The sequence below is a fragment of the Sapajus apella genome, unplaced genomic scaffold, assembly GCF_009761245.1.
Source record: "Sapajus apella isolate SASKATOON/1434 unplaced genomic scaffold, GSC_monkey_1.0 scaffold28, whole genome shotgun sequence".
Classification (NCBI taxonomy): domain Eukaryota; kingdom Metazoa; phylum Chordata; class Mammalia; order Primates; family Cebidae; genus Sapajus; species Sapajus apella.
Genome location: NW_022436968.1, coordinates 5,647,483 through 5,661,685, shown reverse-complemented (window position 1 = coordinate 5,661,685; position 14,203 = coordinate 5,647,483). Strand labels below are relative to the sequence as shown.

Here is a 14,203-nt window from a genome sequence, read left to right as displayed (position 1 = left end):
AGCAACAAATCATGATAATGGATTATAACCCAAAGAATGAAATATCCATGAACCCAGAGTTTAAGTGATTTAATAAATAAATGAGGGAGAAGAGACAAATCTTCCTTATAAAAGATACCAATAAATAATTAAAGAAGGAATAAGGAAAACAGAAAATCATCATTAGAACTCCACAGTAATAATTGCTGCAGGAAAGATCCACCAATGTATGCTAAAACTGGTGGCATTTCTGAGCTCATGATTCCTTAGAAATTGCCATTATGTCTCCTGACTTGAAGTTAGCAACATTTATGACATGGCAATTTATTTTGTTTGTTTGAAGTAATAGTCATTACAGATTTTGTTTTAATGGAATGTATGCATCGAAGGGAAGGGAGTTGGTTTCTCTTGTTTACAAACTATCCTTAATACCTAAAATAATTCCTATAACAGAGTGGGCTCTTCAAATATCTACTGAGTAAATATTTTTAAAACAATGACAGGAGAAAGCAGGAAAGAAAGCATGTGTAAGAGATTTCTATCTGATTTTAAAAAAGTGTAAGCCTTTTGAGATAAACTTTAAAATAAAGAAAAACAAATGAATGTTTTTTGTTACTTTAATTTTACAAATTCAGTTGCTCAAAAACTGGAAAAATGTCACTTTAATTTTGATGACTAAATTTGGAGAGCTTTTCAAATAATCTTACACCAAGGAAAAATTTTATTATAGATACCAGTTATTTAAAAATACATGGGAAAAGACAAATATACAAAGGTAGCATCATACAACTGATTTCTAAACTCAATGCTTTTGAAATACAAAACAACGATCATTACCCCCAGAAGTCAGTTTACTGACACAGATTGATGTTTAACTTGATCTATAACTCTTTTCATTCAATTTTGTTTATAAATGTTACTGAATTTTTAAATTTCATCCCATATCTGAATTTTGTGGGGTTTTTTTTTTTAATGTTTACTTCTTAATGCAGTATATAGTTATTTCTTGTAGTTAATGTCAGCAACTATAGGAAGCTTTCCTAAGTCACAAGAATTCAATGCGGTTGCTGTTCTGAAGACAGTTACCATTTTGAGCTATCTATACTAAGACCCATGTATTCAAAGGCAAAATATTAATGGACAAAATATGGGGGTTGAGAGCAGGAGGACTAAGAAAAGAAAACGTTACCATCTTTTACTGCAGACTGCCAAAAAAAGACTCTGTTACTTTGGTACTATTGCTAGAGAAGCAGCTTCTGCCAGACCAGAGGATGGCTATATGGTTGTTCCTTTTATATTTCCTTTTCCAAATGATGACAGACTTTGCCAACTAAATTGTTCAAGCAAATAAGCAGATACCTTTAAATTACCATATACTTTTTAGTTGCTTGAAATAAATTATTTTCTCAGTTGGTTTAGCAGCCTTGTGTCTGGAAAAGCAGTAAAACCCACTTTGTTCCAAAATTAGAACACTGACTCTGAGGCTGCTTGTAAAATGCTTGGCTATCTTCTATCACCAATCAGTCATGAAGGTGAACCTCCATGAACTCTGTAATGTAATAAATGTAAAAATGACCTCATCGATCAATACACAATATTGAGCCAGCAAAACCAAAAAAGTACCCTCATAAGTAGGAACTGGCTTGTATAAAACAAGAGGATACATATCCTCTTACATAAAACAAGAGAAATATGTATGGTAATAAAAACAATCTTTAATAAACCTGTATAGAGATGATTCTGGTTTACATGTAAGTCTGCTTTAACCATAACTGAATGATTGGAAATGCTCTTTTCTTAACACAATTCCCATTCATTATAAGTTAAGCTGGTCCTAGTATCTTACAAATTCTTATTTCCTTGAATTTATCTACTACATCTTCACTGTGTTGCCCTTTAACTTATAAGCTGGGCCTGCCCAGCCTGCTTATAAAGCCTCTCTTCAGATACCACATGTATTAAAGAGAGGCATCATTTAACAGAAATCTGCACTTCAAAACAGCACTTGAAGGACCAGCCATTGGCTCTCCAATGTAAATACCTCTCATTTCACATTATCACAGAAACAGTGCAGTTTACTAACCACTCCTTCCTTATAAGAAATTCAGTAGCTATAAAAATTTTTGTTCAGTTTCAAAAAATGTCAATACTTATTAATTCCAAAGATCCGAACACCATGTAGTTGTGGCATTTTGGGAATGAGCACACTCAGGAGAGAAGCTGTGTTTAGGATGAAGTGAGTTGAATCATACTTCGTATAGAAACTTGCCAGAAAATATCTGTAGAGATAAAAGTTAAGAATATATACATGTAACATCCAAAAATAAAATTACTTAGAAATTAAACAATTTTAAAGGTAGAAAAAAAGGCCAAAACATAAATACCTAACAATAAAACTATTTTTCAACACTAAAACAAGAGGAATCCTTTTAGTTTGGCCCCCAGTTTATCTGATTAGGAACTAAAAAATTTGTTTAATGGAGGTCCATATTTTCCATTTCTGTAATTGTGTTAAATATGTTTAATAGAACACATTGCATCCTTTAAAGCAGAAGACTTTCAAACTAGGGTTCATATGCCCTCTGAAATATCAGATGTAGTTCTGTATTTCCATGTATGTTTCTGAAAAAGATATGGATGCAATGCATTCATCTTATTCTCAAAAAATTGTGTAACTCACAGGTTAAGAACCTCTACTGTAAGGCTCTGAAAAATGGGGTTTTAGTGCATTAGTACAATTCCTGTCTTTGAAGGAAATAAATATTTGGTTGCCCTTTTGATGTTCTCATTTTTGTACTGTAGTTGAGCAGGTCTACAACCAGTTACTGGTAATTTGAAAGACGCTGTTGTACCATTCCAGCTGCTTCTTAATAATCAAATGCATGTATGTTTTTGGATATCCAACTGAGAATTTGTTTTAACAAGCCCCAAGCCTAAAGCACCTTTAAAACCATAAATCACCACTGCACCCAAGTGTTACCTTTTACTAGGAAAAAAAAAAAAAAAAAACACGTAAATCACTCAAATCCAGAATGTTTAGTATTACCTATGGGTATATCAAGGTGCAGACACATCATCTGATTACTCAACAAATAATACAGATAAGATGTAAACAATAAAACATCCTATCTTATTTGTTCATAAATAAGAAGTTAGTTTACATATAGGTATTTGTCTATGTTTGCAGTACATAAAAGTATTCTAATCGTGTTTACTGACATTAGTTTCTCATAAGGGAAATAAATGTCTTACATAATATGGTTAGAAGAGAGGAGCTACTTCCAAGTATGACTAAAAACATCACAGAGAATTTTATATATTTTCAGAACCATCTGGATTGAGAAATTCTACAATCCTCCACCTATTTTACAAACTACAGTCAGAAAATTCTTTCTCAAGAGTAAACCATATTCTTCAATTTTGAAATTCTTTCTTCCTGGTTTCATACATTTGAACACTATATTTATACTTCCTTTACTGAACAAAATAGGATATCCCTGCAAGCTCATTTCATTTGCCACCATCATTATAGGTTTAACCTAATCTGATAGGTTAGAAATAATAAATGTTATAATAGGTTCTTCTGACTACAACATAGTGTTATGTCCCTTTTTTGTCTTTTAATTAAAACTAATTTTGTGTGTAGACTATAAGAAAATTACTTGACTCTGTCAAAAACTTAGACAACCCGTTGATGGTATGCAAAACCCAGGTGGCAATCAGTGTGACAACATTTATTTGCCAATAGCTATACTGGAAGGAGACCTATATTACAAGATAGCAGTTTAGGTGGTTTAACCTGGGCTCTTTACTCCACCTAGGTGCAAGATCTTCAACAAGGTAATGTATTTGAGTCTGTTCCTTTACCTGGAATAACACTCCATGTCACACCTACCTGACAAATGATCAAATAGGAAAATGTGAAAGCACTTTGAAATGTCTTAATGCTATGTAGATGGCTTTAATGCTATTTCTTCAGTTAAGTAAGCAATTTAATCAGAATATTTGAAATCCTACCTGCTGGTCAAAAGTATATTTTGAGAAATATAGACACTGTATAGAGGTACATCTCAGCTGACCTTTTGTGTGATAGCTGTGATTAAAAATTCAGAATATGTCAGGTGTTTTGCATATATTATAATGCTATATAGATGAGAAAACTGTAAAGAAATTGCCAAAACTCACAGAACTTCAAAGTGGTTGAGCCAAAATCCAAATTTAGGGCCATCTGAATAACCAATATTTTTGTTATTACATGCATGCATACATTCATTATTTATTTAATAAATTGGGTCTTGCTCTGTTGCCCAGACTGGAGTACAGCAGTGTGACTACAGCTCTCTACAGCCTCCAACACCTAGGCTCAAACCACCTTCCTGCCTCAGCCTCCCCTGTAGCTTGCATTTATTTTTGTTAGACCACACCAACACTTTTCTTTGAGGTTAATTTTATATGGGACTAAACCAATTCAAAATTTCCTCAAAGTGTTATAAATTAAGGAAGAATAACCCCATTATTTTATGCTTAGTTTATACCTTTCACTTGAAAAATGCCTTCCCTTATTTATCTATCTAAAACCTATCTTCTCTTAAGTTCTAGCATAAGGATTGCAAACACCTCCAAGAAGTCTTTTGTGCTACACCAGGCTACACTGACTATCATGGACATTATTATATATAACCTATGTGGTACAGAGTATTATGACACATGAGCAATACTTCTGTTATGTGCAGGCCACTGTACTTTGGAATTCAAAGCAATCCATGTCCTTATAAATTCTTTGAAGGGACAAAATAAAACATATATACAATTTTTATTTGTCAATTATACCTCAATAAAACTGGAGGAAAAAGGAGGTGGCATTTCAGGTAAGAGACAGGATTTGAACAAAGAAACAGAAATAGGACTATACATGAAATACTCAAGAAATGCTGCTTAGAAGGCCAAGTAGGAGTTGGGTGGGGATAAAATACTTACATAATGGGAAAATGAGGTAGTAACTATTTTCTGGAAGGCCCAGAATATCAGACAAGAAGAAGAAATTAGATACCAGATACAAGGTTACATGCAATCCAGATAGATACCTCATTTATTTCTTACAACATTAGGATTGAATTAGGTATCACTAGCTAGAATTTTATATACGAGCAAACCCAGCTGGCTGAGTGACATATATAGGACTCCACCCAGGTCTGTCCTATAATGAAAGCCTGACCTCTTTTTTTCTAAACCATACTTTCCCAAGGAGTCTGAATATCTTAACAGGTTGGGTGGCCAACAAAATTCTTCTGATTGTCTAAAGCATTGCTTAGGGAGATTAATCTGATAGTGTAATATAGAACATGATTATGTATTTTGTGTTCTTATAAGAAACCTAAGGACAGGGCCTGGAATACATGTGACCTGTGTATCCTAAATGTCCAGGTGCACTGATTAGCATGTAATATTGTCTCCGTATGACCTGACTGAAGTGAAAACTAGTTTATTATCAACTTGCTAAAAATTTTGTCTATAATTTATATTATATCTGAGGTGCTACTTATTGATAGAAGTTTTCAACAAAATGTTTTCTAATTCCAATTCAATCTTCAAAAGATATTTTCCTCTTATCCAAACCTCCTCATATCTAAAAATTTCTGCCACTTACAGAATTATTGGAGAAATTGTGAAAAACTTCCGTGAAGATGTAAACTGTACTCCATAGTCCAGTTGTTCCCAATGAGTTAGGAGTCTTGCTTTACCCTGGTCAGGAGTTTCGAAAGGTGTTCCTTTCACTGCATGCAAAAATACATACATCCCCTGGAAAACAAGCAAGGGGGTATAAATGATCAGTATCAAATACAAAATTAGTCTCTGTCAGTAAGCATTAACGAGGTTCCAAGCTGTTTGTGAGAGTGTGATTTAACTGAGTTCGTTTTAAGCTTTTATATAATAGTGACAGGCTGTGGCCAGTTTCTTTATAATAAAATAGAGCTTTCTGGGGTATGTAAATTTTATTATGTGAGAATTGGTAAAATGAAAGTAACCTGTTTGCATTTCTTTTTCATTAAACGAAAATAAGTATCAGAGTAGCTTCATAACTTTACATTCAGATTTTCTTACATTTTTCCTATTAGGAAATAGGATTACTTTTTCCCCAATGTATAGGAGGTTTTTCTTCGGGTATATTAATAAATTTGATGATACTTTAAAAATGATAAAGACATACAAACTGGTAGAAAACAACAAAATGATTAAAGACTATTGGGAAAAATAGTTTTTAGATATTTAATGACGACCGCCTTTGTCTTAATAGTTCTCTTCCAAAGCAACAAAGATATAATAGATATAATGTTCCACTCAATTCCCTTTTAAAATCACCATTATGCCTCAACAGTGTTTCTTCTGAAGTCAGTTTTTAAAACTCAAAGCAAGTAACATTACTAAAAGCCATTCTGTCAGATCGAAATCTAAACATGCAATTTTTTTTATTAATAGAGTAGAAAAACCCAATATATACTAGATTTGGTTTCCTTGAGAGGATGATACCCATTTAGATTGATAGGCAGTGTTTCATTCAGGATCACTGCTTGAGGCACTATAACAGGATAATGCCTAAATATTATCATGACACAAAGTTTTTCCTTCTAGATACTACAATGTGATGTCATTTTTCCTACATCAACTTTTAATGATTATATAGAAAAATTAGGGATCTGAAATTTTATATGACACCAGGTTAACCAAACCCTTCCTTTTAAGGCTTAGTCTACTTTGTAGTTATTCCATTAAGCAATTCAGAAGTTGTTTAGCTACAATTACAAAGCTATGGAGGAAAGGACTCATGTTCAACTGGATTTAACCCACCAAATATTTAATAAGTGGCTTATATGTACAAGACACAGGACATATATACACATATGAAATTGAATGAGATGTACCCAAGCCTTGGAAAAACTCAATCTGCTAAGAGATGGTAAGAAAAAAATAATAAGCATAAACAACTAGAAAGTAGGGCAGAAACTGCTATCAAGGTACAATCAGTACTCAGCAAATGGGAGAGGAGGGAAAGTTTCCTTGTTGCTGTGGCAAAGGTCTTGATGTGACCTCGTTAATCACCTCCTTCTTAAAAGTTCAGCTCAAATACAATTCCTTAGAAAAACCTACTTCATTAGTAATAATCTCTTGTCTATGTGGTTGTATACAATTTTATTTAAAATACTATTACAGTACAATATATCATGTTAGAATTGTTTGCATGATGTTTATTTTCCCATTAACCTAAATACACTAGTAATAAGCACTGGTACACTGCAAGCATTAGAAATGTTGGAACATGACATTACACCAAGGAGTATTTATTCTGTAAGCACTAGGAAACCATTTTCATATAGGCTTTAAAGTGAATTATAAAACAAAGTACAGTATATGTTTTCAAATTCTCAGGGGGTATAGGACCCCAAAAAAGTTAAGAACCTCTATTCCAGACCACATACATGTTAGAATCTAAGAGAATCATCATCCTGTCATTATTTCCTCAAACCACCTGTACTTAAATCATGTTTAAAGTATCTAAACAGTTTATTTTATATATCTTTTCAGTGAAAAAGAATAAAATAGTATCTGGCCATATATCTTCTACCCCAGTATTATTTTTAAAATTGTTTTTATACAGAAAAGTTTGTGATGATTATTCCTACATTAAAAGAATTAGGGAACAAAAGCAGGTAACTCATGGCTAGTCCTTACTGAATACCTACTGAATCAAATGAATCATTTAAAAATGATTTGAATTCATTTAAAAATGAATCATTCATTTTTAAAGCTGGGCCAAGAATCTTGTGATTAATACCTCTAAGGGTAAACTGTAACACTTAATAAAACAACCAGTGTAGGTTTCTACTGTATGGTTCAGAAAGGCAAATACACTGTATTTTTCTGACTGGGTGTAATAATTAGGTCCATTTTCTCATCTTTAAAGGCATTCAGTATGTATTTCAGATTTTTAATTGGTTTAATGTAGGCTATTTTCAAAGTAAACTTAAATTTGGAGTCATGTAATTACAACTCCTATAGCTAATTAGTTAAGTTTTTAGTGTGGTGAACTAATCACAAGTAAATCACAAGTTTGCTTTTCTATACAGTGTCAATTACCAATCATTTGTCCATGGTCAACCAACTTGAAACATGGTTAGGGGCCAGTGGTGGTACAGAGGATGGCTTCTAAAATATATTTAATACATGTGCCACTGGAGAAAAGCCTAACTTATTCAGCAAATGTTTAAAGACGTTTTTAGAGATATAAAAATTAAAACATAAAGAGATAAACTGCTAATTCTAAAACTATTACAAACAAATGATTTAAAGAATCCAGCATGGGAGTTGTGTAGATTCCTGGAGGGATAGTTTTGCTGGGCAAGTAGGAATCAGGCAGAGGAGGAAGAAGGGTGGGGTATTAACATAGTGGAGACTGGGCTGGGTGTGGCAGCTCATGCCTGTAATCCCAGCACTTTGGAAGGCCAAGGCAGGTGGATCACCTGAGGTCAGGAGTTTGAGTCCAGCCCGGCCAACATGGTAAAGCCCCATCTCTACCACGCATAAAACAAAAATTAGCCAGGCGTAGTGGTGCACACCTGTAGTCCCAGCTATTAGGGAGGCTGAGGCAGGAGAATCGCTTGAACCTGGGAGGTGCAGGGTGCAGTGAGCTGAGATCACACCACTGCACTCCAGCCTGGATGACAGAGAGAGACTCGATCTCCGAAAAAAAAAAGAGTAGACACTGAGTGCCATGGCTCACTCATGCTTTGGGAATCTGAGACAGGAGGATCTCTTGAGGCCAGGAGTTTGAGACTAGCCTGGGTAACATAGCAAGACATTCCCATCTCAATCAATCAATCAGCTGAGCATTGTGGCACATACCTGTCTATAGTCTAGCTACTTGGGAGGCTGAGGTAGGAGGATCACTTGAGACCAGGAGTTCAAGGCTACAGTGAGCTATGATCATGCCACTACACTCCAGCCTGGGTAACAGAGTAAGGCCCTGTCTCTGTAAAAAAACAAAATGGCTGGGCATGGTGGCTCATGCCTGTAATCCTAGCACTTCTGGAGTTGGTTCAGGACTGCTTGAGGCCAGGAGTTTAAGACCAGCCTGGGCAACAAAATGAGACCCTATCACTATTAAAATAAAAAAAAATAGCCAGGTGTGTTATCATATGCCAACATAGTGAGACACTATCACTATTAAAACAAAAATAATTAACTGGGTGTGATGGCACATGCCAGGAGTCCTAGAATTTCTCAGGAGGCTAAGGTAGGAGGAGCTATGATCATGCCAGTCTCTTAAAAAAAAAAAAAAAAAAAAAAAAAAAGAGTACTTGGTGGAAGGGAAAAGAAAATATAGTAGAAAAGTTTAAGCCAAAGCAATAAAATGAGAGCAAAATGATTTTCTTTACTGCTAGTGTACAACCTGTATTTAGAGATGGTTGAGATAAGGTGAACTCTCCTTCTTGTTTCTGCACTGTTATCAACTGGTCTTGAAAGACTTAAGAGTATGACTTTAAGCAAACATGCATTTTTAAAACATCACTCTGCCAAGTTGGAATGGAGAAGGGTAGGGAGGCATCACAAAGGCCATTTGATTTATCTGAATAATTTACTTGAGAAAAAAAGGAGGGTATGGGGATCAAGTTGAGAGTAAAGCAGAAGACACTGCTCTGAGCAAATGGATATGGAATATAAAGGAAAAGAAGTTATCCTAAGATTTAGGTGACCTTGTTCTTATTTGCATAGGATGATTCTGATTATACCTATTCTTTTGTAGTAGTTATTACCAGAGCTCAATTTTACTCTCAAAACAGTCTGTTTGGACTATACATTACAGATCGAGTATCCCTTATCCAAAATGCTTGTGAGCAGAAGTGTTTCAGATTTTAGATTGTTTTGGATTTTGGAATATCTCCATATACATGAGATATCTTGGGGACAGAACCCCAGTCTAAACATGAAATTCATTTATGTTTCATATACATCCTACACACAACACAGTCGAAAGCTAATTTTATATGGTATCTTTAATAATTTTGTAAATGAAGTTTTGACTGCACTTTAATTGCAACCTGTCAGGAGGTCAGGTATGGAATTTTCCACTCGTGGCATCGTATTGGTGCCCAAAAGTTTTGAATTTTAAAACATTTTCTATTTTGGGTTTTCTGATTAGGGATGCTCAACCTGTATATTAATTGCTTTACCATTAACATTCAGCTATCTGGCTTGGCCTTTAGATAAGATTAACAGTGAAGTCAGAGGAGCAGATTATGGGTGGTAAGGGATTAATCAGGAATAAGATAAGTACCATTTATACTTGTTTGGTTTAAAGTGCAAGGTAATCTGGTGATATAAATAAATATAAGCATCCTTATTCTACAGGTAGAAACTGAAAATATGGGTAGATGAAGTAACCTAGGTAGAATACACAGCATAAGAAGAGATGAAGAAAAGAACTTTGGAAATAGCAATATTTAAGAGAAGAAAAGAGAAGGAAGACCCCATCAGAAGAAAGACAAGGTCAGAAATACATGCAGGTGATCCTATGGAAGCCAAAGGAAGAGTGTCAACAAAAGGGAGATGATTAGTGTAATGTATTTCAGAGAAGTCACTATTTAAAAGAAAACATCGTTTGCCCTTACAAAGTCTATCACATAAAATGGACTAAATGGACACATATTTATCATGTCTACCAGCACATCATTCCTGTCCTCCTCCAGTCAACTTCAAATATCCCCCAGAAGATAGAAAATAAATATCATTATTATTATTATTTGAGACATGGTCTCACTCTAGAGTGTCACTCAGGCTGGAGTACAGTAGAACAATCTTGGCTCACTGCGATCTCTGCCTCCCAGGCTAAAGTGATTCTCCCACCTCAGCCTCCTGAGTAGCTGGGACTACAGATGTGCCACCACCATATCAGCTAATTTTTTGTAGAGATGGGGTTTCAGATTTCACCATGTTGCCCAGGTTGGTCTCGAAATCATGAGCTCAAGCGTTCTGCCCACCTTAGCCCCACAAAGTGCTGGGATTACAGGCATAAGCTACCGTGCCTGGCCAAAATAAATGTTAATTTTAAAAACTCAGTTTCTCCTGTTTTCCTGTCTTAATGCTTTAAGTTCATTAAAAAAAATATCTTTCAACCAATGTTCTACTATACTGGATTCAATTAAAATTCTCAACCAGCTGTATTTCCTCCTTTACACGTTACTTTAATAGGCTGGTAAAGACAAGAAAAGTTGCTATCAGGATTGTTGTGTGTGTGTATGTGGGTGCGTTTTTGTAAAAGGCAGTTTCCAGGGCTGCATAATATGTCAGTAGAGTCAATCAAAACTTTGATGCTTTGTAGAGCTAATATGAGAGAGTGATATTCAACAAGCAGCAGCTAAGGCACCATAAGATCCTGAATCATATAAGATATGATTAAGTTCAAAACTTAAATACTGAAACAGTAAAGTATACTTACACAATTTAGACAGATAAGTTAACAAGGATTGAAACTAAAATGATCTATTTTCTAGAGTTTATACAACAAGAGAAAAAAAGTCTTACTTAGAAAAAGGCCCAATGTAATGTAGAAGAAAGAGAAAATTCTATCCCAGATTAGAATTTTTCGAAATTAAATCTTACATACTAAAAAACGACTACACTGTGCACTTTAAATGAGTGGATCTTATTGCATGTTAAAAGCTGTTAAAAAAAACGAAGTCGTCTATATCATAAAACCTTAAGCTTTTTTAAAAAACTGTGTTTAAACACACATATCATAAAATTTACTATCTTAGCCCCTTCTTTTGTTTTAAACGAGCAGTCTGGAGTGCAGTGGCACGATCTTGGCTCACACAACCTCTGTCTCCCAGGTTCAAGCGATTCTCCTGCCTTAGCCTCCCCAATAGCTGAGACTACAGGCATGCAATATTTTTAGTAGAGATGGGGTTTCAACATGTTGGCCAGGCTGGTCTCAAACTCCTGATCTTGTGATCCACACGCCTTGGCCTCCCCAAGTGCTTGGATTTTAAATGTACAATTGAGTGGTATTAAATACATTCATATTGTTGTGCAATCATCACCATTACCATCCACATCCAGAACTCTTCATTTTGCAAACCAAAATCTCTGTACCCATTAACCAGTAACTCTCCATTCCTTCCTCCCTTTAACTTCTGGCAACCACTAAAGCTAAAGCTTTTAAGTAGTATAATGTGAAATTCTTACCAGATTATGTATAATATTTGTTAAAGTCCAAGCAACAGGAACACTGAAGAAGGGAATGCTGAGTAAGACAATATGAAGCAAGCCAACTCCCAATGCATATGTCAGCCACATACCCCGACTGTTCATGACACGGGTATTTGGATTCACTTCACTGTGGGCGACTCCAACATTCATGTTTGCTCTGTAGGAAAGTAATGAAATGAATCAACACTGATACAACTGGCAACCTAAACACCCTCAATTCTGACATGACAAGGTACATGTATTACGAGGATTATTTTTTCCTAGTTATTAAACTTGAAATAGCACACAAACACCATCCAAAATATGCTACTTGTAGCTGCTGATGACAGCAGTAAAGATTCTTCAACATTTGACTTGATGGTAAGACAAGACATTTTTTATGGATCTATTTGAAAAAATAGTTAAAATGCTTTTCCTAAAGTTTGTTTTCTAGCATGTTGTTTTACTGAATAAGAAAATTCAAAGAGAAAACCTACATTTTCTTATATCATGAGAGTAAAGTGAAACGCCAGAAGCTAAATTTACCAATAAATTTATATTAAAAAGAAAAAGCAGAACTCACCCAGCCAGTCTGTCAAGTAGCCAGACTCTTATATCTGACTTAATGTATCCATAAAGAATGGTCAGAGTTCAGATCACTTCTTTCCGAATACTGAATGTGGAAGGTACATGCTGTTGATATAATGCAGTGTACAGTTTACATGGTCAAGGGATATTTCTCAACTTTGTGATAAAACTACGTGAAAGCAAGGAGTCTTCTGAATATTTCTCTAGTTAAAGCCTCAAAAACTTCAGTTTTCTTTCTTTTTAAAAAGTTTTTCCCTGGGTATGTCTTTGTAGCAAAAATAAAATAAATAAATAAATAAATAAACGTTTTTCCCTTCTCCTTTTCCATTGAAGATGGACTCCAAAGGAAGAACTGATAATAGTTTTCAGTTCTTTTAATGATGGTGTTTACGTGGGTCTAAGTATTCCTTAAAATAAAACTGTCCTGAAGAACACCTATCATCCGAGGGAGGGGGAAAACGAGGCTGTATTATATTTGGAACAACTGTGATTTTAAAAAATAAACAAACGCTTGTATTACGGACTTCGCATACGGAGAGGAATTTCTCATAACCCCATCCAGCAAGTGTTTCCGGAGTATAATGCTCCTTCCCCTCTAAAAACCCATGGAACAGGCATCAAGGCTTAAGGTGACTAAAAGTTAGATACACTAAGACTGCTAAAGTCTCCAATTTACATGTGTAAATCTTTCGTCTAAACATCCATCATTTATCATACATTATTTTTAACTATTATGTCATATGCCAACACTCAAGATAGTTTTCCCACTTTCTACAGGATGGAGGCCTGAAATTTACATCTCAGCTGGAAGGCAAAGCTGGTGCGGTACTCACCCTACTCCAACCAGAAAACCCTTCCCCCCAGCAGGTTTGCCAGGCTGCCCCAGGTCTGGCAAACAATGACCGTATAAACCGTGAAGAGGCTGTCGGTTCTGCCCTTGTTGATGCCTCCGAAGGCAGCGACCCCTCAGGGAAGCCCCCCTGCCAGACGGGCAGCCCAAGCGCTCCGGGCCAGAGAAACTCAACAAAGGCCGCCACTGCTACCACCGCCACTGCTACCACCTCCCCAGCCGCCCCTTCCTTCTCGCTGCCGCATGTCACGTCGGACCCCGGCAAGACAACAAGGATTTGCGTAGGGGGCGAGCCTCTGAGGCCACTTGGCCCGCATGGCCGCGCAGGGCGCTGCAGATGCAGCCGGAGCCCACTTTTTCCTCTCAGGACGACCCTAGGTCACCAGCAGTTCCCTATCGACGACGGCAACTATACAGCATCCGTCGCGTTCGTGCCCACTTACCCGCCGCCCCACTCCCGGCCGCCAGCTCGCAGCAGGTCCAACCCCGCGGCTACGGCCGCGGATTGACGCTTTCAGCCCGGGCGCTGCGCAGCTAGCGGAA

The 14,203-nt window shown here is 36.1% G+C and overlaps 1 protein-coding gene across 1 annotated transcript; it reads right to left on the bottom strand.

The window, feature by feature from the left end:
• Positions 1-950: 950 nt before the first annotated feature.
• On the bottom strand, positions 951-14,201 carry ORMDL1 (ORMDL sphingolipid biosynthesis regulator 1). The gene is made up of 4 exons (XM_032292662.1): positions 14,104-14,201; positions 12,220-12,400; positions 5,627-5,778; positions 951-2,258 (listed from the first exon to the last, which is right to left on the bottom strand). The coding sequence occupies exons 2-4, from the start codon at positions 12,391-12,393 to the stop codon at positions 2,123-2,125; spliced, it is 462 nt and encodes a 153-aa protein (XP_032148553.1). The 5' UTR covers positions 12,394-12,400; positions 14,104-14,201; the 3' UTR covers positions 951-2,122.
• Positions 14,202-14,203: the final 2 nt, after the last annotated feature.

Bases quoted from the DNA above. Each gene is read 5' to 3' on its own strand.
- ORMDL1 (XM_032292662.1), bottom strand. From the start codon at position 12,393: ATGAATGTTGGAGTCGCCCACAGTGAAGTGAATCCAAATACCCGTGTC. The intron at 5,779-12,219 runs GTAAGAATTTCA...CTTGTTTTCCAG, and splicing joins CAAATATTATACATAATCTG to GGGATGTATGTATTTTTGCA. The intron at 2,259-5,626 runs GTAAGTGGCAGA...TTATCTCTACAG, and splicing joins ACAATTTCTCCAATAATTCT to ATATTTTCTGGCAAGTTTCT.